Below are 24,153 nucleotides of genomic sequence, written 5' to 3'. Positions count from 1 at the left end.
GAGGCAGGCTGGGTTTCTGTTTGTTAGTTTTTAAAAAATATATTTGTATTGATTTCAGAGAGAGGAAGAAAGAGATAGAAACATCAATGATGAGAGAGAATCATTGACCCTCTGCCTCCTGCAGGCCCCCCACTGGGGATCCAGTCTGAAACCTGGGCACGGGCCCTTGACCAGGAATCGAACCCTGACCTCCTGGTTCATGGGTCCACGCTCCATCACTCAGCCACGCTCGCCGCCGGGCAAGGCTGTTTGTAAGACAAAGCACTTAGGGCGAGCGTGTCCCTGCGCCAGCCAGGGTTGGCTCCCAGTGCATTAGACACCAGGGTTGGCTCCCAGTGCGTTAGACACCAGGGCTGGCTCCCAGTGCATTAGACACCAGGGCTGGCTCCCAGTGCGTTAGACGCCAGGGTTGGCTCCCAGTGCATTAGACACCAGGGCTGGCTCCCAGTGCATTAGACACCAGGGTTGGCTCCCAGTGCGTTAGACACCAGGGTTGGCTCCCAGTGCGTTAGACACCAGGGCTGGCTCCCAGTGCATTAGACACCAGGGTTGGCTCCCAGTGCGTTAGACGCCAGGGTTGGCTCCCAGTGCGTTAGACACCAGGGCTGGCTCGCAGTGCGTTAGACACCAGGGTTTGCTCCCAGTGCGTTAGACACCAGGGCTGGCTCCCAGTGCGTTAGACACCAGGGTTTGCTCCCAGTGCGTTAGACACCAGGGCTGGCTCCCAGTGCGTTAGACACCAGGGCTGGCTCCCAGTGCGTTAGACACCAGGGCTGGCTCCCAGTGCGTTAGACGCCAGGGCTGGCTCCCAGTGCGTTAGACACCAGGGCTGGCTCCCAGTGCGTTAGACACCAAGGCTGGCTCCCAGTGCGTTAGACACCAGGGCTGGCTCCCAGTGCGTTAGATGCCAGGGCTGGCTCCCAGTGCGTTAGACGCGCACCTTGCCCCAGTCGGCTTCCAGGCCTTTCAGGGGCCATGCGTTCCAGAAGGACTGCCCCTCATTACCTGGAAACAGCACCCTGCAGGGGAGGAGGACACACTGAGCACCCTGGAGGGGATGATGCATCCCACAGGCATGGGGCTGAGCCGAAATGCAAGGCTTTGGAGCGCGGGTCCTAAGGCTGGCTCCCTGCGGCTCCCGGGATCACCTGGGGCACTCTCCTGGCCACTGATTTTTTTTTTTTTATTGTGGTAAAATGCTTGTAAAAATTTTACTATTTTAGCCATTTTTTAGGGCTCTCGTTTTTATCCTTTTAACCGTTTTAAAGTGTACAGTTCAGCCTGGCCAGCGTGGCTCTGTGGTTGAGCATTGACCTATGACCCAGGAGATCACAGTTTGATTCCTGATCAGGGCACATGCCCGGGCTGCAGGCTCAATCCCCATTGGGCGGCGTGCAGAGGCAGGCGATCAACGATTTTCTGTCATCATTGATGTTTCTATCCCTCTTTTCCTCTCCCTTCCTCTCGGAAATCAATAAAAATACATTGAAAATAAAATAAAGTGTATAGTTCATTGGCCTTAAGTGCATTCATAGACATATACAGCCGTCACCACTCTCATCAACCCAACCAATTGCCTATTGAGCAGTTACTCCCCTCTCCCCTGCCCCCAGCCCTGGGAAACCCCTCATTTTCTGTCTCTATGGATTCGCTTGTTCTGGGTGTTTCCGATGAATGGAATCACACCATAGGTGGCCTTTCGTGTCTGGTTTCTTGCAGTTAACGTAATGTTTCAAGGTCACCGACGCTGTGCACGTGCCAGGACTTCATTCCTTGTTGTGCCTGAACAAGGTTCCCAGAAGTCCTTTATTTTTTTCTCCTCTTTTTAAATTAAATTGATTGGGGTGGCATTGGTTAATATGACCATATAGGTTTCAGGTGTGGGTTTCTGTGTTCCAAGATCTGTAGATGGCACTGTGTGCCCACCATCCCAAGCCAGATCTTCCCCCGCCACCGTATCTCAGGACCCCCTTCACCCATCCCCTCCCTCCCCTGCCTTGAGTCCTTAAGTCGGAGAATTCACAGGAGTCCCTGAATGGTACCAATGGCACCACTGTGGGCCCGGATTCGTCCTGTCATCGTTTCCAAGTGGGTGTGGAGCTGTGTTGTGACAGGAGATGGAGCAGCAGGCAGAGCCCCCAGGCCAGGCCGGAGGGGAGAGCTGGGCTCAGGCCGGGAAGGGCTGAGCTCACCAAGAACAGGCTCTGTGTGTCTCCCGCAGATGCAGGAAAAGGCAAAGGAGATCTACATGACCTTCCTGTCCAGCAAGGCCTCGTCACAAGTCAACGTCGAGGGGCAGTCCCGGCTCAACGAGAAGATCCTGGAAGAACCGCACCCCCTGATGTTCCAGAAGCTCCAGGACCAGGTAACCTGACCTCCTTGCCTGCGCCGGGACTTGAAGCCGACGTGTCCCCCCAGCCGGGCACGTGGAGGAGGGAGCCGTGGCTGGCAAAGCAGAGAGGCCTGGAATGCCAGGCTCCGGACTTAACCCACAGGCGGCTCCCCCACACCGGTGTGCTCTCGGTCTACGCACAGCGTGAACGGGCAGGGTTATCTGTCTTCTCAACGCAGATCAGAGGGAGGCTGGGGCTGTTGGAGGCGTCCACACTGAGGAAGCACCCTGTGATACCCGCGGAAGGTAGGAGCAGACAGAAAATTCTAGAAAGCGAGCACAAAGACTCAAAATGCCCGGGAACCTGGGGCTGTTTTTGTGTGCAATTGTCCAAACATCATCGCCTACATCTGGTGGCCCACTACCGTCAGCTAGTTCATAGTGAGGCCCCTGAGTTAGAATGAAGTGTTACTATCTGGCAGCCTGCATGTTCCACGTAAAGCAGGAATAATTAGGTTTAAAATGGACCTAGAAGGGGTAAGTTGGTTTTCTGGAAAATTCTCCTGTGAGGAATGGCCATGGTCATGGGCAAAGGGGTGAAAGTGCACCCCAGGGGTTTTCACAGACGTGGGCTTGCAGAGGTGGCTGTCCATAGCGCGCCCCGTTCTCGTGAAACGTTACACACACCTGTAGACGGTGGGCACAGGTTTCTGACTTCTCCTGGCCCTGTAAGTGAAGGCCTGACGTGGCAACAGGGGGAGGCTAGCTTTTAGCTTAACTCAGCAGTCCTCCATCTGAGCGCGCCCAGAGCCACCTGGAGGGCTTGTGAAAGCAGACGCCGGGCCCCATCACCCGCGCGAACTGTTCCAAATGCGATGGTCCCGGGCGGGAGGAGGCGCTGCCCTCCCAACAAGGTCCCAGTGATGCGGATGCTGCCCGCCCTGGGTCTGCACTTTGAGGACCCCTGGTCCACTCCATGGGCCGGCCTTTTCATACGTGTGCACAGAGCCCATAACATGCATGCCCCAGCATCCATCCGATAGGAAACCAACGCACGGGTCGAAAACACAAACACGAGAGGTAGCTGGAGGGTGTTTTCCCATCGGCACAATGGCAAGTGCACACCCCTCTGAATTCTGAATCAGATGTGGGTGTTGAAGGAACCCAGTTAGCCCGGGAGACGTGCTGAGGGCCTCCTGGAGGTGGTGATGTTGAGGCAGTGGAAAGGACGCCATGCAGATGGGCTTGTGGAGGGAAAGGAAGTGGAATGTATGACCCGAAGGCAATTATTTTGTGGCTCTAGCTGCACGAGGATGTCTGCCCCACTGGGACCTCAGTCTTTTCAAGGTTTCCTGTTGTATTTCCACAAATAACAACATCTGCGATTCAGATACTGTGCCTGATGCCCTGGGCATGCTGCATCCAGGGCATCGCCAGGGAGTATGACTCCACTGTGATGAGGAAGAAGCAGGGTTCAGGGATGCTGAATGGTGTCTTGGCACAAAGTCACACCTGCTTCCCCTCTGCTACATTCAGGGGCAGCCGGTCGCTGCTGCTCAAAGCCCAGGAGACCAGCTGGAGCAGGGGGCTGGGAAGGCCTTGTCAGGACAGGCCCCCTTCCTGGCTGCGGACCCCAAGGTAGGAACAGGGAGTGAGACGGGTTGATGCCCCTCTATGCAGTGGGAACTCTGCTATGGGGAACCCAGCCACACCCACTAGAGTCATACGTGGGGAGCTTTGCTGGCACAGAAAGGAGGAGCACAAGGGACAGAGGAAGATCTTTCTAAGTGACAAGAGGAAAATATTTAAAAAATAACGTTTATCTACCTAACCATAAAAGTCATACGTGCTCAACAACCACAACAAAGAACCATTATTCCACACCTGGACAGGACCCCTAACTAGCATCGGATCGCTAGACTTCTGTCCTGCTTCCTACAAATGCATGCATGCACACATATCACAAATACGGCTCAACTCTTTTAGTTCAAGCTGTCCTATATAATAAAAGCCTAGGTGGCACGACACCCTTGCGTGACGCCATCACAAGATGGCTGCCACAAGATGGCCATGCGCACAGCGGAGGTGGGGCCTGGTGGCCGCTCTGCACAGTGATACCTGGGAATCCCATGGCTCTGCATAGCACAGAGGAGTCCGGTCCCGGCAGAGGAGGCGGGTCGTGGCAGGGGAGGGCAGTTGTGGGTGATCAGGCCGGCAGGGGAGCAGTTAGGCGTCAATCTAGGTGGCAGGGGAGGGCAGTTGTGGGTGATCAGGCCGGCAGGGGAGCAGTTAGGCGTCAATCTGGCTGGCAGGGGAGCAGTTAGGAGCGAGGGGTCCCAGATTGGAGAACGTGTAGGCCGGGTTGAGGGATATCCTCCCCCATAACCTCTGTGCACAAATTTTGTGCACTGGGCCTCTAGTTTTACATAAAGAAAGTACTTTGAATCCACTATATATTGTTAACAAATCCTACCTTTTGTTGCCTGCCTGCCAAGGGACAGGCTAGGGCTTAAAGAAAAAAAAAAGGGAGAGAGAGAAAAGGAAGTACTTTTATACCCTGTTGTTAGAAGTCAGTCTCTGAGAGGGATGGAGAGCCCTCACTATCTTTCGAAGGCGCACTTGGCTGACGACAAGGTGTGGGCATCTGAGCTGGTGCCACAGCGAGTCCCTCTGAAGGGCCTCTGGGTCCTGTTTTGCTTCAGAAAACTCTGCCTGTCGGGGGCCTGCTGGTACCCGTCAAAGCGTGTGCTCAGCGCGCTCTGTGGGTCTCTGCTCCCTCAAGGCCCCCACGAGAGCCCGGGCTTCCTAAGCGAGGGAGTTTGGAGCTGAGGGCAGCCGGCTGGGCACCGCAGGAAAACCAGCTCCGTGGCTGTGGCTGCGTGCTGCCCCGCTGGCTGCCGCTGTCTCGGAGCTGTCTGAGCAGGCAGCTTGGTGCCCAGGGGTCCCCGGCTCCTGGTGGCCTCAGCCCCCGCCCCCTTCTGTTACAGTGGGGCCGTGCTCTGCGCTCTGGAGGTGGCTGGTAGGGCAGCGTGGACTTTGGGGCACAGCCGGGACCGAGAAGGATGGGAAAATCCTCCCTGAGTACCGGATGAGACAGCCCACATCCGTGCATCTTATGTAAAGCAGAGCCCCTCTCGGGGGTCCCCACTCGGGTCCTGTTTGTTCTTGGCTTACACACAGTTCTTCTGTCAGGCTCTGGGGTGTCCGTCTGCAATAGATTGGAAACGCTGGTAGAGGCTGTGGGGAGACAGGCGGCAAAATCAGAAACAGCTGTGGGGTGGGGTGGAGGGGGTCAGAAACATGGATATTAAACAAACCACAGCACAGCGGTCTGGAACCACCGAGCTCGGGGACCCCGGCCCACACGCCGCACGGGGGGCATTCCCTGGACTGAGGGGCGGTGACACGGTCAGTGATCTTAATGACCCCAAAGCATCAGGCAAATCTTCAACTGTGGCCAGTGCATCTGTGAAGAATGTGTTAGACATTTTATAATAAGCACTTCATCAAAATGATGTACTTTTAAAAATTATTTTATATTTAGTTAGGTTTATTGGGGTGATGTTGGTTAATACAATTATATAGGTTTCAAGTGTACAATTCCATAATAGATTACCTTTATGTTGCATTGTGTGTTCAGCACCCCAAGTCAGGTCTCCTTCCGTCACCATATACTAGTAGGTGGCCCCTCAGACCCTTTACTATCCCCCCTCCCAACCCTTTTTCTCTGGTAACCACCGTACTGTGGTCTGTGTCTGAGTTTTTGTCAAGATGCTAACTGAAGAGACGTTTATAGTTCTGTTATTTGGAAAACGCGTGTGAGTGCAGTGAGTGTTTAATATAAGTCGGCCCTGCAAACGTTTAAAAACGAAGCCCTTGGACAGCTGCGCGGTGACCTGGATTGTGCCCCACGAAAGATTTACAACAAAGTCCTGCTCCTGCAAGCTTCCCAGCCCCGTTCACACACCTCTCTTGCTCTGAAGCCTCTGGTTTGAATGGAACAGGAAGGAGATTGGAGAGGATGGAAGGTCAAGGTCACTGCAAACGGCCACCCGAGATCTTCGCTTTGTGGGGCGAAAGAGAAGGCACAGGCTTGGGGGGGAGCAGGGTGCTCATTCTCCCTTAAATCCTAGGGACCCCAGGGCTGCAGGGAAGGCGGAGTCTGCGTGCTGCCAGGCTGCCCGCCCCGGCTTCGGGGTGGGTGCTAGGTCTGCTCTGGGGAAGGCGGGGCGGAGGTGCCTTCTCCACGGAAAAGGAAGCCTCAGCCTCTGATGCGTAAAAAAGAAAATTAAAAACACGATTAGAAAGACTTTGGGGGGATGTGAGTGCCCGGCCACATCCTGGGCAGGGGAAGGGCCGTGTGCCCGGCGGCCCCTTTCAGCAGCCATTTCTGTGAATTTCCCCGGAACCCGGCCGTCCAGACGTGAGCAGGAAGGGTTGGACCTGCTGGTGAGGACCCGGAGCTGGGGACGGGGCTGCCATGCCTCGGGGTGGGGTGGGGGGCATGGGGTGGGGGGTCCTCTCCCACCCTCTGCTTCTCTAAGTCTGCGTGGCGGCTGGAGCTGGGGATTCTGGCACCCTCCGTCTGGGGGGTCCAGCTGACATTCGCTCCCCAAGGTCCGGTCCGGCCCAGAAGCCGCGCTTTCCGACGTGCAGAGCCGGAAAGGGCAGCTCGTGGGGTTTCGTTCAAATGCAGGGAACGCTGGCGCCCCACGCCTTCCACAGCTGGTCGCCTTCGGAGGGGTGGGCGGAAGGACATATCTCGAAGACTTGGAGATTTTGGTTTTTTTAAACTTTGAAATGGTGTTTAGGGGAAGAAGAGGGGGGTAGGCATCAGAATAGCATTGAACTCTCCTCCTCGTGGCAAAAAGCAAACACAAAACACCTTTGCCTGTGCACTGAGAACGTCCTTTGGGCTTTGGATTGGAGTATTATGGGCTCCGGACAAGTGAACAAATTGTCACCCCCCCTCCTCCATCCCCCCTCCCACCGCAGGACCCACGGGCCGGTGAGGGGATTCTGCCCCAGGAGGGGTCTCTCTTCACCCACGTCCAGCCTCTTTCTGGATTTCTGGTCCCCCCACACCTAGCCGTCTCCGGTGAGACGGCCTGGGAGCGGGAGCACCACCATGGCTTCCGGACAGGCCTGGCCGGAGCTGTTTTGTCTTCTCACCTGCTCTCTGCCAGCTGCCCCCAGACCTCCTCCCGGAGGCACCCCAACCCACTGCAGAAGAGGGGGAGGCGGTTTTCCACTCACGGCTGGAGGGCCGGTAGGAGAGGGGCTTTCTTTGCACGTTCTGTCTGTCCGTGTGCATTTGAAGCACGTCTGTCGTCTGGTGTGTGTGTGTGTGTGTGGGGGGGAGGGAATCCGGAGATGGGGGCGCTTGCCGCCTTCTTTCAGCAATTCTTTTTGTTGTTGTTAATCCTCACCCGAGGTTATTTTCCATTGATTTTTAGGGAGAGGGGAAGAGAGAGGGAAAGACAGAGAGAAACATCGATGTGAGAGAAACACATCCATTGGTTGCCTCCTGCACGAGCCCTGACCAAGGCCCAGGCCAGGGAGGAGCCTGCAACCCAGGTACCTGCCCCTTGACCAGAATCGAACCCGGGACCCTTTGGTCCGCAGACCGACGCTCTATCCACTGAGCCAGACTGGCTAGGGCCGTTCAGCCATTTTTTAACATAAAAACTAAACTCAGTCCTTGCAGCCGATATGAAGTCCCATCAATAAAACGTGCACGCACAGACTGATTGTCCCCTCCCTGTACCCCGTGTCCTTGTCTGCTGAGCAGCGGTAGGAGATTTATTAGCTTGGAATGTGCTTAATTGGGACAGCGTTGAAATCTTCTCCGAGGGGCCTTCAGGGCTGGGAAAGCTCGCGCTCTGCGTGGATGCGGAGGGTTCAGGGAGGGAGCCCCCGTCGGCACCAGCAGATCCGGGACACTCTCAAGTTGGGGCGCCCACGGAAAGACAGATCCCAGCCAGTGCCCCCTGGGAGGGGCCCGGGGAGGGAGGGGCGCCTGGCGGTGCAATGACCTTGTGCTGTGGGGCCTGTGCAGAGCTGCACGTGGGCGGAAGGCTCCCCCCTCCAGCCGCCTGCAGGATTGCATCCCCAGGCAACCACGCCACACAGTTCACAGCCTGGGCATGCAGCTCACAGATGTGGGGCTGCCAGAACCCGAAACCTGCTGAGCCACAGCTGTCTTGGGGGAGAGGAAAAAAAGAGGTTCGGAATGCAATTTAGCTGCCAACTTGCGTTTTCTGCCTCATCGGCTGCCTGTGTCTGGGCAGGACTGCCTGCTCCCTCGCTCTGCCGGCCGCTCTGCCCACCTGGAGCCTCGCCCCCGTCCCAGATGTGGTGCCACCGTTTTCTGTGCCCCACAGACGCGTGTTGGTCAGGTGATGGTCCCAGCCCAGCCCCAGGGAGGCCAGTTCTCCCCATCAGAGTGTCCTGGTTTTATAGAACCTTCTAGAGGCCTGAGGGCGATCTCATTTTCTGTGCTCACTTAGGAGTGAGGGGAAATCAATAATTCAGTTTCCAAGGGCTGTCATAACAAATGGTCACAAACTGAGTTGCTTAAAACAGAAATTTATTCTCGCAGTTCATGAGGCCAGAAGTACGAAATCAAGTTGTCAGGAGGTCTGCACTCCTTCGAAAGGCTCTAGGGCGGTGGTCGGCAAACTGTGGCTCGCGAGCCGCGGTTTGCTGCTCTGTTGACTAATGAGTTTGCCGACCACTGCTCTAGGGAAAACTCCTTTTAAAAATAAATAAATAAATAAATAAATATATATATATATATATATATATATATACACACACACACATATTTTTATTTATTTTTATTTTTAAAAATATTTTTTTATTGATTTCAGAGAGGAAGGGAGAGGGAGGGAGAGAGAGAGAAAAACATCAATAATGAGAGTCATTGATTGGCTGCCTCCTGCACACCCCCCACTGGGGATCGAGCCCACAACCCAGCATGTGCACTGACTGGGAATTGAACCGGGACCTCCTGGTTCACAGGACGATGCTCAACCACTGAGCACACCAGCCGGGCGGGAAGTCTTCCCTCTGTGTGTCTCTGTGTCCTCTCCTAAGGATACCACCCCAAATCCACGATGCCATCTCGACATCCTCAACTTAGCCTGTTTCCAAGCAAGGTCGCATTCTGAAGTTCCAGGTGGACATGAATTTGGGGGGACACTGCTTAATCCACGACACTGACCTTTGAAGATATTTATTCCCTTGGTACACAAACACACTCCCTTTTTAAAAAAGTTACTTTTCCACTTCAGTTTGCATTCCGTGTTCTTTTACATTAGTTTCAGGTGTACAGCAGTGGTTAGACTATCATGTGCTTGACAAAGTATTCACGAACACTCTGAAAGAGCATATTTGGGGGTCGCTGTTTTTATTTTTCGTGCATTGTAAACATTTAGTGTCTAGTTGTTGAACGTTCACATCTACTTTTCCATGCTAAACTCTTTACAGACTTCGCTTTTAAAGACTGCCTGTTGGTCTGCCATGTCGAGGAGGGGGCGGGGGGAGGGGACAGTGCAGCCTAGTGGTGAGGATGGTGGCCTCCAGGGCTGGACTGCCAGTGTTGCATCCACTGGTCTCTTGCTCACTGTTGTAGGATGAATTATGCTCCCCTCGCCCCCCCTCCCCCCCACCCCCGGTTCATATGTTGAAGTCCTAAGCCCGGGTACCTCAGAATGTGCCCGTGTTTGGAGCGAGGGTCTAACGAGGAGGTTATTTAAGGTTAAATGAGGTCATTGGGGGTGGGCTCCAACCCGTGCAACTGGTCACCTGGTGCCCTTACGAGTAGAGGAGATTAGGACGGACACACACCGAGGAGAGGCCCTGTGCAGACACCGGGGGTGGGGGGGTGGGGGGGGAGGGGAGACAGTTATCTACAAGCCAAAGAGAAGAACCCACCCGGCTGACACCTTGACCTTGGACTTGCAGCCTCCAGAACTCTGAGGAAAGACTTCCCTGTTGTTTAACACGCACCCCCCGCCCCCGCCCCGCCCCCGCCGTCTGTGGGACTTGTTACGGCCGCCCAAGCAGACGAGTACACCAGCCACTGGGCAAAGCATCGAACCGCTCAGGCCCCGTTCCTTCCTGTGTGATCGGGGTTCTCACGGGGTTTGGTGAGATCACATGAGCATCAGGTGCTGCCTGGTGCCCGGCTGGAAGGCGCTCTCGGCGCGTCGGCACGACCCGAGTCACTTCGCCAGCCTCGGTGGGTGTTGGACGGTGTCTGTTCGTTCGCCGGGTGGATATTTACCGGGCCGCGCTCACGGCCCTCTGCCCTGGGGTCAAAAGGCTGTGGGCCGCAGCTGGCTACACTTTCCTGGGAGAGACTTTCGGTGCGTTCTCTCTCCTCTAAGCCGTCTTTGCTGAGCACCACCCTCCATGGCCCTGAGCTCCGAGGCCGGGGCCAGGAGGGCCTGTGGCAGTGCCACGGAAGGCCCTGTGCAGAGACGCCAGGCAGGTCACAGGCCATTGGGAATGACATCTCTTCCTTTTCACATCTGTCCGGCCTCCTGGCTGTAGCTGCCCCCCAGTGACCGCAGCAGCGCCAGGAGCTACGCCAGGAGGAGGCCAGGGTCCTGGAGTGGAAGCCCCAGCCCGTGGGACTTCCTGGGCATTCACCCCTGCCCACGGTGGTGTGGCCCTTATTACAGAGCTCCCGGGCCCTGCCCGGCAGCTTGCTGAGGGAGCCTGGGTCTCTTGGGCTCTCCTGGAGGCGGAAGGCGTCTGTCTGCCAGCCACTGAGCAGCGCCTGAGCCCTCCCCTCTGCTGAAGCGCCCCCTCGCCCGCCCTCCCGCCTCCCCGGCCCTGGGTGCCTCCAGCCCCTGCCTTCTCTCTTCTCCTCTTTGAAGTGTGAGCCTCGGAGCCACTACAGGCAAACAGGATGCTCCACTCCCACACGCACAGACTTCAGACGGACGCTGGTCGGAACCGCATCCTGCTGGCAGTGGGGGGGGGGTCCCATCTGCCGCAGACCTGGTGTGGGAGGGGGCGCAGGGCTGGGTGCCGGGAGGGGTCTCGGGGAGCTGGCTTCCTGAGTCACTCTCCGAGCACCCGGTTCAGACGTGGAACTAGGTGGGCATCTCAAAGTTCCCGTGGGGCTCTCAGGCCTGAAGGGCTGGGCCAGGCAGGTGGTCGGGGATGGTGACGTCTGCTTGGCTCGTTCGTGGGAGGCCACGGAGTGATCACTCCTCATCCCCTGTTTTTTACCCCTGGTGCGATTTTAGTATTTTCTGGGAATTATTATTTTAAATATATTTTTATTGATTTCAGAGAGGAAGGGAGAGGGAGAGAGAGATAGAAACATCAATGATGAGAAAAAATCATTGATTGGCTGCCTCCCGCACGCCCCCTACTGGGGATCAAGCCCACAACCTGGGCCTGTGCCCTTGACCGGAATCGAACCTGGGACCCTTCAGTTCCCAGGCCAACCCTCTATCCACTGAGCCAAACTGGCTAGGCATTATTATTATTATTCTTTTTTGGGGGGGGCATTATTTTTTTTTAATGAATACTTTCTCTAAACCTCAGCAAGTGGATCTAGGATGACAAGATTGCTACACAACAGGTTTGGGGGGGGGAGTAGGGGAGGGGGCTTAGGGAGGCGTGACCTTTTGGAGCCGCTGGAGACATGGACAGCCGGGAAGGATGCTCAGGGAACGGGGGGGGGGGGGGGGGGGCAGTGATTTAAGAGTCGAAAGAAAACCCAAAGTCCTAAGTCTTCCCGGGTGGGTTGGCTTTGCTGATAGCACATGGTTTAGGCCCGTGGTCGGCAAACTGCAGCTCTCGAGCCACATGCGGCTCTTTGGCCCCTTGAGTGTGGCTCTTCCACAAAATACCACGGCCTGGCGAGTCTATTTTGAAGAAGTGGCGTTAGAAGTTTAAGAAATGTGGCTCTCAACAGAAATTTCAATTGTTGTACTGTTGATATTTGGCTCTGTTGACGAATGAGTTTGCCCACCACTGGCTTAGGCGGACCCCCTGTGGTTGAAGCGGGGCGGGGGGGGGTGGTGTAAAGGAGGGAAATGAGGAATGAAGGTGCAAAGGCCGAAGGTTCCAGGCCTCCCATCCCCAGCAGACCCCAGCCGACCTTTAATTTACAAAACAGCTCCTGTGCCTGGAGGGAAAGGGCAGATGTCAAAGGTGTCAGGGTGTCACCACCGCTTGACAACCCCACCTGGCAGCGAGCGACGTTCTAGATCCTCTGGGACTCTCCGCCTAGCGAGCCCATGGCAGTGCGGCGGGGGGAGGCCGCGGGTGGGCGGGGGGAGGCCGCGGGTGGGCGGGTGAAGGCCGCGGGTGGATTTGCCGTCTGCAGGACGTCCTGAAGGTGCAGTCAGAAGGTCTGAGAAATAAGGGAGAGATGTCTCAAAAGAGACTGTGCCCCCGGACAGCGGAAAACGCTTTCCTTTTTTTGCTTCTCCTCTCGCTCCCTCTCTTGAAGGGCAAGGCAGGAGGGTGGGAGTGGGCAGAGGGGGTTCTGGGAACAGGGACCACGGCTAAGAAGAGAGGGGACACCTCGGTGTGGCCGAGGGCCGTCCTCGGGCCAGAGGACGTAGGCCCCATCGGGTGCTCTCGTACCTGCCCAGCACACCGAGAGTCACGGCGTTCCCGGGGACCTGCTCCCGGGCCCGCGAGGGTGCTAGCCCCGTGCAGCCCCCCGCCGGCCCTTCCATCAGGCCTGTCCCAAAGCCTCTCTCCCCCCGTAGGCTGTGCCCCTGCTCCTCTGGCCGGACTGAATGAGCCCCTGCTGCTTCCTGGCACGAGGAGGGGTTTGTCTGAGCTCTTAGATGCCAGGCTTCTGCGCCTCTTACGAGGTTGGCATCAGCGGATGTGACAGCGCCCTGCACCCCAGCCCCGTCTCTGCAGGGACAGTTCCTGCTCCTCCGTCTCGTTCCTGGGGAAGCGCGTCCCTGTGTCATTTCCCCACACAAAGCGGACCTTCCTGAAGGGCCTCTCGCCACAAGGCTGTGAGTCAGGGCTGCGTGCACCTCGACTTCCGTGGAAAACAGAGAGGGGCTTGTCCATGTGACCCCCCCCCCCCGCAGCTGTTCTGTTCTGCTGAGGTTGTTTCACGACGACCAGGCACGGCCAGCCCGTGACCGGCTGGAGCTGCCTGCGGTGTCTCGCACAGAGTTGCGTTCCCTGGCGCGTGAGCGGTGTTTAATAAATATTTGCTGGGGTGAGTCAGGGCCTGGCCCGCCTCAGCCTTCAGCCGTCTTTCTCCTCTCCCCCCAGATCTTCAACCTCATGAAGTACGACAGCTACAGCCGCTTCTTGAAGTCTGACTTGTTTCTAAAGCACAAGCGGACCGAGGAAGAGGAGGAGGAGCCGCCCGACACCCAGACGGCGGCCAAAAGAGCGTCGAGAACTTACAACACATGAGCCCCCCCCCCCCCCAGCCCTCCCCACCCCAGCGGCCGGCACTGGCAGCTCCCCGCGCCAAGGAACTCACTCAGGACCAGGCAGGGTGTAGAATTGCTTTGTTGTCTGCAAGGACTGAAATGTACCAAGCCCGTCAGTGGGATCTGTGTATTGTATTAACTGCTTGACCAGTACGTTTTGCATGATGGCTCATCTTACGTAGAAAACACACACACACGTTGCTTTGAAGTTTAAGTTCACAAACTCACAGTGGTGGACGGAGTCCTTAAACACTGGACACTGAGCATTTCACAGCTTGATTAAACGTCATGCGAGGCCGCCAGGTGACACGTCGAGCCACCTCTGACCTTTCGAGTCTTTGCCCTGCCTCTGGGGGCGGGGCCCTCCCTGTCCACAGGTCCCCGGAGTGGGCCTCACAGACTCAGGCCACGGGGGGGGGGGCGGGGGGGGGCGGTGCTGTCTGTCCGGCGCCTTTTGGGTTAAATGCTTCTCTCAGGCGAGCTCAGTGCTGGGAAAAGGAACCCTCCACCCCCCGTGCCCCGACAGCCCCTGCAGGTTTGGGGAGCTGTGTGTGAGCATCACCAGAGGGCTTTTTTCTTGTGCCCGGGTCTGTCCTGGTTTCGCCCACAGTCTGTGACATTTCATGCAACACAGATAAATAGTTCATCCTGACAGAAATAAGATCTCAAGGAAGAAAGACGAACGGGAAGTCGCTCCGGGTCCCCACGGCAACGGGGGGTGGCGTTGAGGGGGGCCGTGTGGCACGGCCTGTGCACGCTCCCTGTCTCCCATCGCCCGTCTGGGACGCACCGGCCGTCCTTCCTGCTCTGCCCCCCCCCCCCCCCCCCCCGCCTTTGCTGGGCTCTGGGCTCGAGTCTTCAGCCGGGAGACGGAGATGCCGTCTTGGAAAGTCTTCTTTCGAGGAAGCCCAGCTTGGCCCAGGCTGACCCTGCCAGCCCGGGGCACCCCCCCCTTTGGAGCTAAGCCCACGAGCCCGCGGTCAGCGCAGGTCCCTTCTGCTAACTCCCTGCCGCCCGCGCCTGCAGACCTTCTCCAGCAGGTGTGCCAAGCCTCCCCCGCCCGTTGGTGCAGACGAGGCAGGCAGACCTGTTGCTGTGAGCCTTTCCACGTCCCGTTTACTTACAAGCTGCCCGGTGCTGAGGGCGACTGGATCGCTCTCCAGGCAAACCAGGATGCTTTGGAGAGGGAAGGGGCGCGTTTACTAATTCCCCGGGGGCAATGGCGTGAGCTGGTCCTGTTCTGGGCGAAGCAGTTCGCAGTGACCCGACTGACGACCCTCCCGCAGGGTGGCCTGTGGGACAGTCCCTTGAGTGTCCAGCCTGGGGAAGGATGGCCGGGGAGCCATTCACTGCTGAGAACTCGGCCACCAGTCCTTCAAGCAGAGTGGATTGATGCATTTTATTAAAAAAACAAACAAACACTACTTTCTCAGGAACGCTAGCTAAATTTCTTTTTCTACAAAATATTTCTATTGATTTTTAGGGAGAAGGACAGAGAGAGAGAGAAACATCGATGTTAGACTCTGCTCAGCTGCCCCCATGCACGCCGCCTACCGGGGATTGAGTCTGAAGCCCCCGCATGTGCCCTGCCCGGGAATCGAACCCAACCTTTCAGTGCCTGGGGCGACGCCCAACCAACTGAGCCACGCCGGCCGGGGCAGACTGATGCATTTTATTTTATTATATATATTTTATTGATTTGAGAGAGAGGGAGGGAGAGAGAGAAACATCAATGATGAGAGAGAATCACTGGTTGGCTGCCTCCTGCACGCCCCTCACTGGGGACTGAGCCCGCAACCCGGGCATGTGCCCTGACTGGGAATCGAACCGTGACCTCCTGGTTCATAGGTCGACGCTCAACCACTGAGCCGCACTGGCCAGGGCAGCTGATGCATTTGTAGGAACAAAGGTTCTCGAGTTCGACGTTGAGTTCACCAGCCGGGACGTGCAGAGCCACCCGCTGCCTGTGCAGACCGAGGGTCACTTCGGGGTCCCCGGAGCTGAGCAACCTGCCTGGTGCTGCCTTTGGAGAGTCTGTACCCACAGGGGGGCGGGGACCTCTTTCTGGCTTCACCCTTTCCCCCCGGGGGCCAGAGCCCCTGGGAGGTGGCGGTCGAGGTGAAGGACACCGAGTTAGCCCGCAGACTGTCCACCGAGGGCAAAGCCTCTCAGTCAGGCGCGGCCTGGAAAGCCCAGGGCCGGCAGGACGGGGAGCCGCCTCATGTACCCACAGCTGCCTCCTGCCCGCCTGAGGCGGCCACGTCCCCGCCGGCGCCTGCCTGGCCACCTCCCAGTGCGCCCATCAGACGGAGGCCGGCCCAGAACCCCGCTTCCTGAGGCCCCTGCGGATGGGAGGCTGAAGCGTAGGGACCCCGTGCAGCAGACACATGGTCTCCCCAGTTTTCACACTCCCCAGACCCGTCCGCCCGTCCCTTTATTGGTTAGCCCTGTGGTCAGCAAACTCATGAGCCAACGGAGCCAAATGTCAACAGCACAACGATGGAAATTTCTTTTGAGAGCCACATTTTTTAAACTTAAACTTCTTCTAACGCCACTTCTTCAAAATAGACTCGCCCAGGCCGTGGTATTTTGTGGAAGAGCCACACTCAAGGGGCCAAAGAGCCGCATGTGGCTCGTGAGCCGCAGTTTGCCAACCACGGGGTTAGGGTAAAGCTGTCAGGTGCCGGGAGTCAAGGGCGCAAAGGGCCCTGATGCTTGATGCTCCCGTGCAGCCTACAGGGGATTCAAATGGAGGTCTGATTGGTGGTCAGGCTCGGGGAGGCCAATGGGTCAGGGGCGACGGCCATTGGGAAGGGAGTTTGTTACAGTTCTCAGAGGAGGGGGCCACGCCGGGCCCCGTGGGGAAGCCCCAGGCCCATCGGGAGGCGGAGGGAGCGGGCGGATGTGGGCAAGAGGCTTTGCTGTGGTTTCCACAGGAAGGCACGCCAGGTGAGCAGGCTTAGGATAGGCCGGTCTGAATAATTTCCGTGGGCTCTGGGCACAGGGCTGTCCCTAGTTGTCTGGCACCTGTTCCTGGGTCCATGGCCCCGGGTACCTGGCCCTGGGTGCCAAGGGCAGGCAGCCCAGGGGGCGCGGGCCTGAGGAGGGAGGCGCTGGGGAGCTGAGCCCTGCAGTGGCTCCTTTGCTGTGGAAGATGGGGCTCCAGCTGTGGACTGTCTGGAGGAATTAGGGGGGCCTGGGAGGCGTGGTGCCTCCATGGTCAGCGAGGCCCAGGTGCCAAGGCATCAGGAAAATGAGACCTGCCTAGTGCATGCCTAGTGAGTACCACAGTCCGCAGGGTCTCCAACTCTCCCCCTGCAGGTCACGGGTGCCTGTGATGGGGCCTGTGGTTTCAATCTTCAGTGCAGGTGCCTGAGGCAGAGCGTGAGTGTCATCTCCAGTTAGCCACAGGCCCCAACATTCCCTAATGCCTTATTCCAGGCCACTGGCATTTTTATGTTATCTGCTAGCTCCGTAGTGTGCACCCTGCGCTCTTGTTTCCATACACGGAGAGCATGGCCTGGGTGACATTTTCCTCTGTGACTTTAATTATACCTCCCAGTCTATTCTGCTGACCTGCCTGGCTTTCTTTCTTCCTTTCTTTTTAATATATTTGTAATGATTTCAGAGAGGAAGCGAGAGGGCGAGAGAGACGGAAACATCAACGATGAGAGAGAACCATTGATTAACTGCCTCCTGCAGGCCCCCCACTGGGAACCGAGCCCACAAACCAGGCCTGTGTCCTTGACCAGGATGGAACCTGGGACCCTGCAGTCCGCAGGCCGACGCTCTATCCACTGAGCCAAACCAGCTAGGGCACCTGCCAGGCTTTCTAAGTGTAAGTTGTGGTCTGCGTCCTCCCCTCGGCCCTGCACCATCCCACCCGCTCGGCGGCAGGAGGCGTGGTGGGATCACCTCACCCACACACAGCGCCTTCCAAGTGCTTCGTTCCCATCACCTCACCCACACACAAACCCCTGAAAGTACGAGGACAGTGGTTTCTCCCACTTCAGAGACCCGAAGACCAAAACCGGTGACGTGACTCACACAGACTCATGCTGGTGAGAGGCAGAGCCTGAGGCTGGAACCAGAGTTGCTGTCCCCCCTCCCTTTTCCGCCCCTCCCTTGTCTGGACAGGGGCCCCGGGAAGCCCAGGGCTAGGGTGAATGGGGAGTGGTCTTCTGGCAAAGGTCCTCATTGGCTCACAAAACAGCTATTTCATGAGCATCTACTACATCCCAGGCCAAATACTGAAGACAGGACTGGGCGATGAAAGGAGGCAGAAACCTTGCCTCCAGGAGCAGCTAGCTGGTCAGGAGGCGAGAGCCAGTCTTGACCAGAACTCTGCTCCAAGAAAGTGCGTGGGCCCTGGGGGAGGGGCTGCTTGTGGGGAGCTGGCACGGCCATGGCATACTCAGCACCAGGGCACCTTATGTGCCGCGCCAGCTCAGCCAGGTTCGGGGACCCTGAGAGGGGGCGGGGAAGGATTGAGAAAAGACAGACAAGAGAAGAAAGCTGGGTCTGGGTGGGACGCTGCCTCTCTGATGGAGAGACAGCAACAGCGCCACGGACTACAAGCCGTGTCTTTATTTTATAGCCGATGCCACGAGGCAAAGTAAGGGCGTGGTCAAGATGTTTACACCATTCTCGTGGGTTTCGATCCTCCTCAACTACATGCACCTGATCCAGCTTTGTTTACTTGCAGCCTATATCACTCAGGCACGTGGGGCCACGTGTTCGGACCATAGGTTCAAGCTCACAACTCCAGCTGTTGGCTATCATTGTGCTGGGAGGGCTCTGCCCTCCACGCTGGGACTTGCATGTGGCCACGAGAGGACTGTGCCCTCTCATCAGTCCGGGGCTTGAACCTGTCCACACACTGTAGCCGCGCCCCACAGCTGCTGGGACAGGCTGGATGGCTGTGATCACCTCTTAAGTTTACAAGCTCAGGCGCTTCGCCTCTCCCCCGAGTATCAGGATGTTAAGCTTCATAGTGAGACTGGTGGGGAAGTGATTTCTTTAAAAACAACAACTCGAGAACGAGTGCTCTGTTCTTGTGGGGATAGCTTTTTACTCCAGTCTTCGTAAGCTCCAGAGGATGGAGACTTCAGTGAAGTAGTTTCCCCTTAACGATGGTCTGTGAACCAGGACATAGGTCTCCCATGTGTTAGAGCCGACGAATTGGGATCCAACCCCCAGGTCCCGCTCTGTCTTGGAGCACGCTTTGTTTACAAGCTTTGCAAACTGCAAGGCCAGCGCCATCCTGACCTGACCGGCACTCTGTCCTTGTTTACGCGCATCAGCTGTGGATGTTCTAGAACTTGCATTTACTTAAGTGCTAAATGGTCTTGTGGAACCATCAGCTGCCAGGGTTTTTACGTTTGCATTTCTTCCCAAGGGTAGTTGCAGACAAAGCAGTGAGCTCTGTATAGGGCTGGTGCCTGGGCAGGAAGGTGGGGTGCGGGGGGACCTCATGCACAGCTGGGGGCAGGGGTAGCAAACCTTGGGCAGAGCAGGTGGGCTCTCCTTGGCTTCCCACAGGCATTGCAAGCTTTGCAAGTCCAAGTTGCTCCCACAGAGACTGGGGGGTCCCTCTCCTCCTGAATGAGGGCCTTGTAGGCCGTGCCCTCTCTGAGCGCTTAGAATGCTGATGGTGTGGTAAGCATCTGGAAAGAAGGGTCTTCTCCCATTTCCCACAAAGCCACGGGGCGGGGCGTCTGGGGGTGGCCCAAGAGTCTCTCCTTTCCTGCACTTCTAAGTCTGATCCATGAGTTAAGTCCTCTAGATTCTTCTCCAGATTCCAGCTCGAATGTATCCCGCTTCCCCATTTCCACGGCCCTGGGCCCTGACCAGGCTGCCTCCCTCATCTCTTCCCCGGATGGCGTGACGGCCTCCTCGCTGGTCATTCCTCTCACCCCACACCCCCTCCCCATCTTCATCCAGCACCATCTTTTATTTATTTATTTATTTTATTAAAAAAAATATATATATATATATTTGTTGATTTCAGAGAGAAAGGGAGAGGGAGAGAGAGAGAGAGAAACATCAATGATGAGAGAATCATTGATCAGCTGCCTCCTGCCCGCCCCACACTAGGGATGGAGCCCGCAACCCGAGCACGTGCCCTGACTGGGAATCAAACCCTGACCTCCTGGTTCATAGGTCGACGCTCAACCCCTGAGCCACACAGACCAGGGCCAGCGCCCATCTGTTAAAAGCACAGACCTGGCCGTGCTGCTCACCTGCGTAAGCCCCTCCTGTGCCGTTGTCTGTTCTCAGAATAAAAATTCAGGTCATGACTATGGCCTCATGTCGACAAGGTCAGGAGAGCAGAGCCCTGCTCCAGCTTGCCTTCTGCCAGTCCGTGGCTCGTGTCTGCCCTTGGGTCTTTCCTGAGGACTCCATGAACTAGCCCCCCCCCCCCATACACCCCTTCCCAGCCCCTCCGGAGCCCTGGCACGTGGCTGTCTATCTGTTAGCAGTCTGTGACCTCTCTCCCAAGGACAGACCTGAGCCATTGTGTGCTTGGCCCGAGCAGCCACACAGCAGGCCCTCCATCACGGCTCCCGAGTGAGGGAATGAGTGCCCGATCTCAAGGTGGGGCGGCTGTCATTCACAGCCTGGCGTCTCAGTGTTGTCCCTGCTAGTGGCTAACCCTGTGACTGTCATGAAAAGGCAGAATGGGAGGGCTGGAGAGGCCCACCGCCCCCTGAGCTCCTCCCAGGTCCCGGGCACCTGCCGGTGGCATCAAGCTTGTGCGCTGGGCGTGGCTTCCGCTGTATCCGTGGGGGCCTGACCTTCAGAGGCAGGGAACCTGCTCCAGGTCATCAAGGCTCGAGGTTGGTGGCGCCGGATTGGAAGCCAGCCCACAGTCTTCTATTTATTTTTTAAATTCAATTAAAAAAAAAATCTTCAATAATTTCAGAGAGGAAGGGAGAGGGAGAGAGAGATAGAAACATCAACGATGAGAGAGAATCATTGATCAGCTGCCTCCTGCACGCCCCCTACTGGGGATCGAGACTGCAACCCGGGCATATGCCCTTGGCCGGAATTGAACCTGGGACCCTGCCAGCACTCTATCCACTGAGCCACACCGGCTAGGGGCAGCCCACAGTCTTTTAGGCCCCACCCCCCACCATCTTTTACTCTACCAGGCTGGGCCAGATTTCTGCTCAGGCAAATCTTTCGCCATTCCAGCTAAAACATGGGCTTCCTTCTCTATCCTCTCAGGGAGAAGGCGCCCCCCACTCCTCCCCGCCCCCCAGCCAATCTTCACCCACGCCTCCTTTTCTTCTGCAGAAGGGACCTCGCCCCAGCCAGGGAGCTGGAGTCAAATATTCCTTTAAAAAAGTCTGGCTTTCTATTCGCAACCAGTTTTTTTCCCTCCCTCCTTCAGTAATATATCATGACCATCTTTCATGCCAATAAACATAATTACACACCATCAAAAAAGGCCAGTTTCAAGATTATCGAGGGAAGATAAATGTTTCCCTTGTGCTAATTTCAGCACAGTTTATATGCTATTTTGCAACGAGGGCAAACTGTTTTCTTCTTATTTAGGCATTTAAACTCCGTTTTTTAAACTGTTATGGCATACGGATCGCCTAAGAGCAACAGATGTCTGCTTGACAGAGATGTTCCCAGGAGAAGAATTTACTGCTCCTTGGTCTCCAGAGGAAGGCTGGCTTTGCAAGTATGTGGCTTTTGGTCCACATGTCGCCGCTCTTACCGCTTTAAGAAGAGCGGGGGGGGGGGGGGGGGGGCAGAAATACAGGCTGCCCTGCAAATACCTGGAGGTGCAGATCCTGGGGGGTGCAGAGGTGGGTGTGGGGGTCCACTTTTCCTCATTGGCAGCTTTCCCCAGAATCTTAGCAGTAAAAGAATTTCTTTGTTACCTCCCCCTACCCCCCCACATTTCAAATTATTTCTTTTTTTTTTTTTTTTTTTTTTTTTTAAATATATATTTTATTGATTTTTTACAGAGAGGAAGGGAGAGGGATAGAGAGTCAAATTATTTCTTACAATTGAAATTACTGAGTATGCAGATTTTTTAGAGCTCTCTTTTTTTTTTTTATTGAATTTATTGGGGTGACATTGGTTTATAGGTTTCGGGTGCACAATTCTATAATACATCCATCACCTGTATATTGTGCTGTGTCAGCTACCTTTATGATTCTCTTGGCTTACTATTGGTTACCATGAGAAGGTTGGTTAAGAGCAGTCACCAAGTTAGAAATTCTCACTCCCTTTTTAGCTGTGTCGTCCTGGGTGAGGCACGTACCTTTCCAAGCCCGTTTCCTTGGTGGTTAGATGGGGAGAACATTGATCCCAGCATAAGATTCAACGGGATAATATATGTCATGTGTGTAGCTCGGTGCCTGGTCAGAGGGGATCAATACATACCAGTGACCCAGAGGGGCGGTGTGGTCTCCCCCAGGTGACGCGGAGAAGGCTAGCAGATTTGGACCCATTTCGGACCCCTTGCCTGGGGCTCTTGACCCCATGACCTCTGAGTGGTGGAAGGCAGAGAGCCCCAAGGTTAGGGAGCTGGATCTGAATGCCAATCAAACGCTTGAAGGGGGAGGTGGGAGCAGGAGAGGGTGAGGCTCGGAGTTGGAGGATGTGCAGCGGGCAGACAGGGGGTGCGGGGGACACCCGGTGGGCTTGGGGTTGGGCAGCAAGGCCAGGAGAAGGCTCCCTCGCCAACCGGAAGCTAGGTGGCCCAAGTTAAAGGGAAGGGTGTCTGAGAGAAGGTCGCCGACGGAGGGGGTTGGCCAGCGGAAAAGCGGGGAACCCATTGTCACCTCTGGAGGTATTTTGCATCCAAAGGGAGGAGCAGGGGGTACAGGAAATGTCCTTTGGGGAGCCTCTCGCATCCTCGGTGACGTCTCCGTGGCGAGCGAGCGTGATGGTTTCCCAGGGGGAGCTGCCCCTGATGTTCTCCCCAGACACCACCCCTCCGAGGGGAACAGCCTTCCTGAAGTTCCCGGCTCGGGCTCACGGGGGCGCTGGTGAGCCGTGGAGGCCACTGACAGAGGCGGCCTTGCACGCTCTCCTCCCCACTCCACACCAAAGGAGCCCACTTCCCCCCAATCTCAGGAGGCAGGGGGAGCGGGAGCCTCTTTGTCAGCTCCGAGAGGCTGTGGGCTTGTGTTCTGGAAGATGCTTCTCAGGAAAGACAGGACGCACGTTTTCACCCCGAGGGAAGGAAAGCAGGAAGTGAGCTTGAAAGGGAGATTTGGGAGAGAAAAAACCACCCCCAAAGGCGTTGTTTCAACGTTTGCACAAGCTCTGCAGTGTGGGCCCCGGAGAGCTTTGAGGACACCATCAGTCAACACCGTTTCCAAGGAAAGAAAAGTATTAATTCCAGAGCTCCCCCTGCACCCAGCCGTCCTCGGGAGCCCCTCGCTGCCAGCCGGGCCCTGTCCCCACGGGAGGAAGGTTCCACTGAGCCTCAGGACCCGGGAAGATGGAGAGGGGAGAAGCTGGGGGCGGGGCCAGCCACCCGGCGGTGAGGGACGTGGGTGGGAAACGGGGATCTTCAGTTCCAGAACTCGGTGTTTGGTCTCCTTCAGGGGACACACTGGAGCAGGGGTCCTCAAACTTTTTAAACAGGGGGCCAGTTCACTGTCCCTCAGACCGTTGGAGGGCCGGACTATAGTTTAAAAAAAACTATGAACAAATTCCTAGGCACACTGCACATATCTTATTTTGAAGTAAAAAAACAAAACGGCAAAAACACCCGCATGTGGCCCGCGGGCCGTAGTTTGAGGACGCCTGCACTGGACGGTGTATCTGCAATGGCACAGTCCCCTGCGGCTGGACCGCGGGGTGCTGGGCTGTGTCGGGGTCACTGAGTAACCCCCGGGCTGCGTAAGGGTGGCCCCTGTGGGGAGATGATGCTCAGGGGGGTCGGGTGTGGTCAGAGCGGCCTCCAGTCCCTTGATTTGCCTTAGGGCTGGGACCGCTTTCTCGCTCCCTAAAACACCACCCCCACCCCTTAGACTGCAAAGCACCCCCTCCTCCTAACCCTCTCCATGGAGCCTCACGACAAGCTGAGAGAGAGAACACGCAGGTTATCAATCCGCCCATTAAGCAGATGGGAAAAGCGAGACTCAGAGGCATATGCAGCCGCTGCCTAGGGAACACGGAGCATTAAGCGTCCTTTTTCTGACTGCGTTTCCCGGCCTGCCCCGTGGACAGCGGGCTCTCGCTCCATCTGAACTCGGCTTGAAGGGGCATCAAGTGTGGCCTCCCTGACCCCAGAGCAACTCTCAAGTCACTTTAGAACTGAAGGCTGGATTGTCATTCTGGGTTTTTTTGTGTGTTTCTCTCCCCCCCCCCCCCGCCCCCCCGGGCCTTTCTTTGCTTGTTGGAGGC

At 56.5% G+C, this 24,153-nt stretch overlaps 1 protein-coding gene across 2 annotated transcripts in view; it reads left to right on the top strand.

Annotated features, from left to right (window-relative positions):
- The window catches only part of RGS10 (regulator of G protein signaling 10), a 36,647-nt gene extending 22,559 nt beyond the window's left edge, over positions 1 to 14,088 (top strand). For both annotated transcript variants that reach the window (XM_079793408.1, XM_079793409.1), the window contains exons 4-5: positions 2,222 to 2,365; positions 13,607 to 14,088. In XM_079793408.1, the coding sequence (XP_079649534.1) occupies positions 2,222 to 2,365; positions 13,607 to 13,753 (291 nt within the window). In that variant the 3' untranslated portion in view covers positions 13,754 to 14,088. The remainder of the gene's footprint in view (positions 1 to 2,221; positions 2,366 to 13,606) is intronic.
- Positions 14,089 to 24,153: the final 10,065 nt, after the last annotated feature.

This window comes from Cnephaeus nilssonii (assembly GCF_951640355.1).
Source record: "Cnephaeus nilssonii genome assembly, chromosome: 16".
NCBI lineage: Eukaryota > Metazoa > Chordata > Mammalia > Chiroptera > Vespertilionidae > Cnephaeus > Cnephaeus nilssonii.
This window is presented reverse-complemented; position numbering and strand designations above follow the sequence as displayed.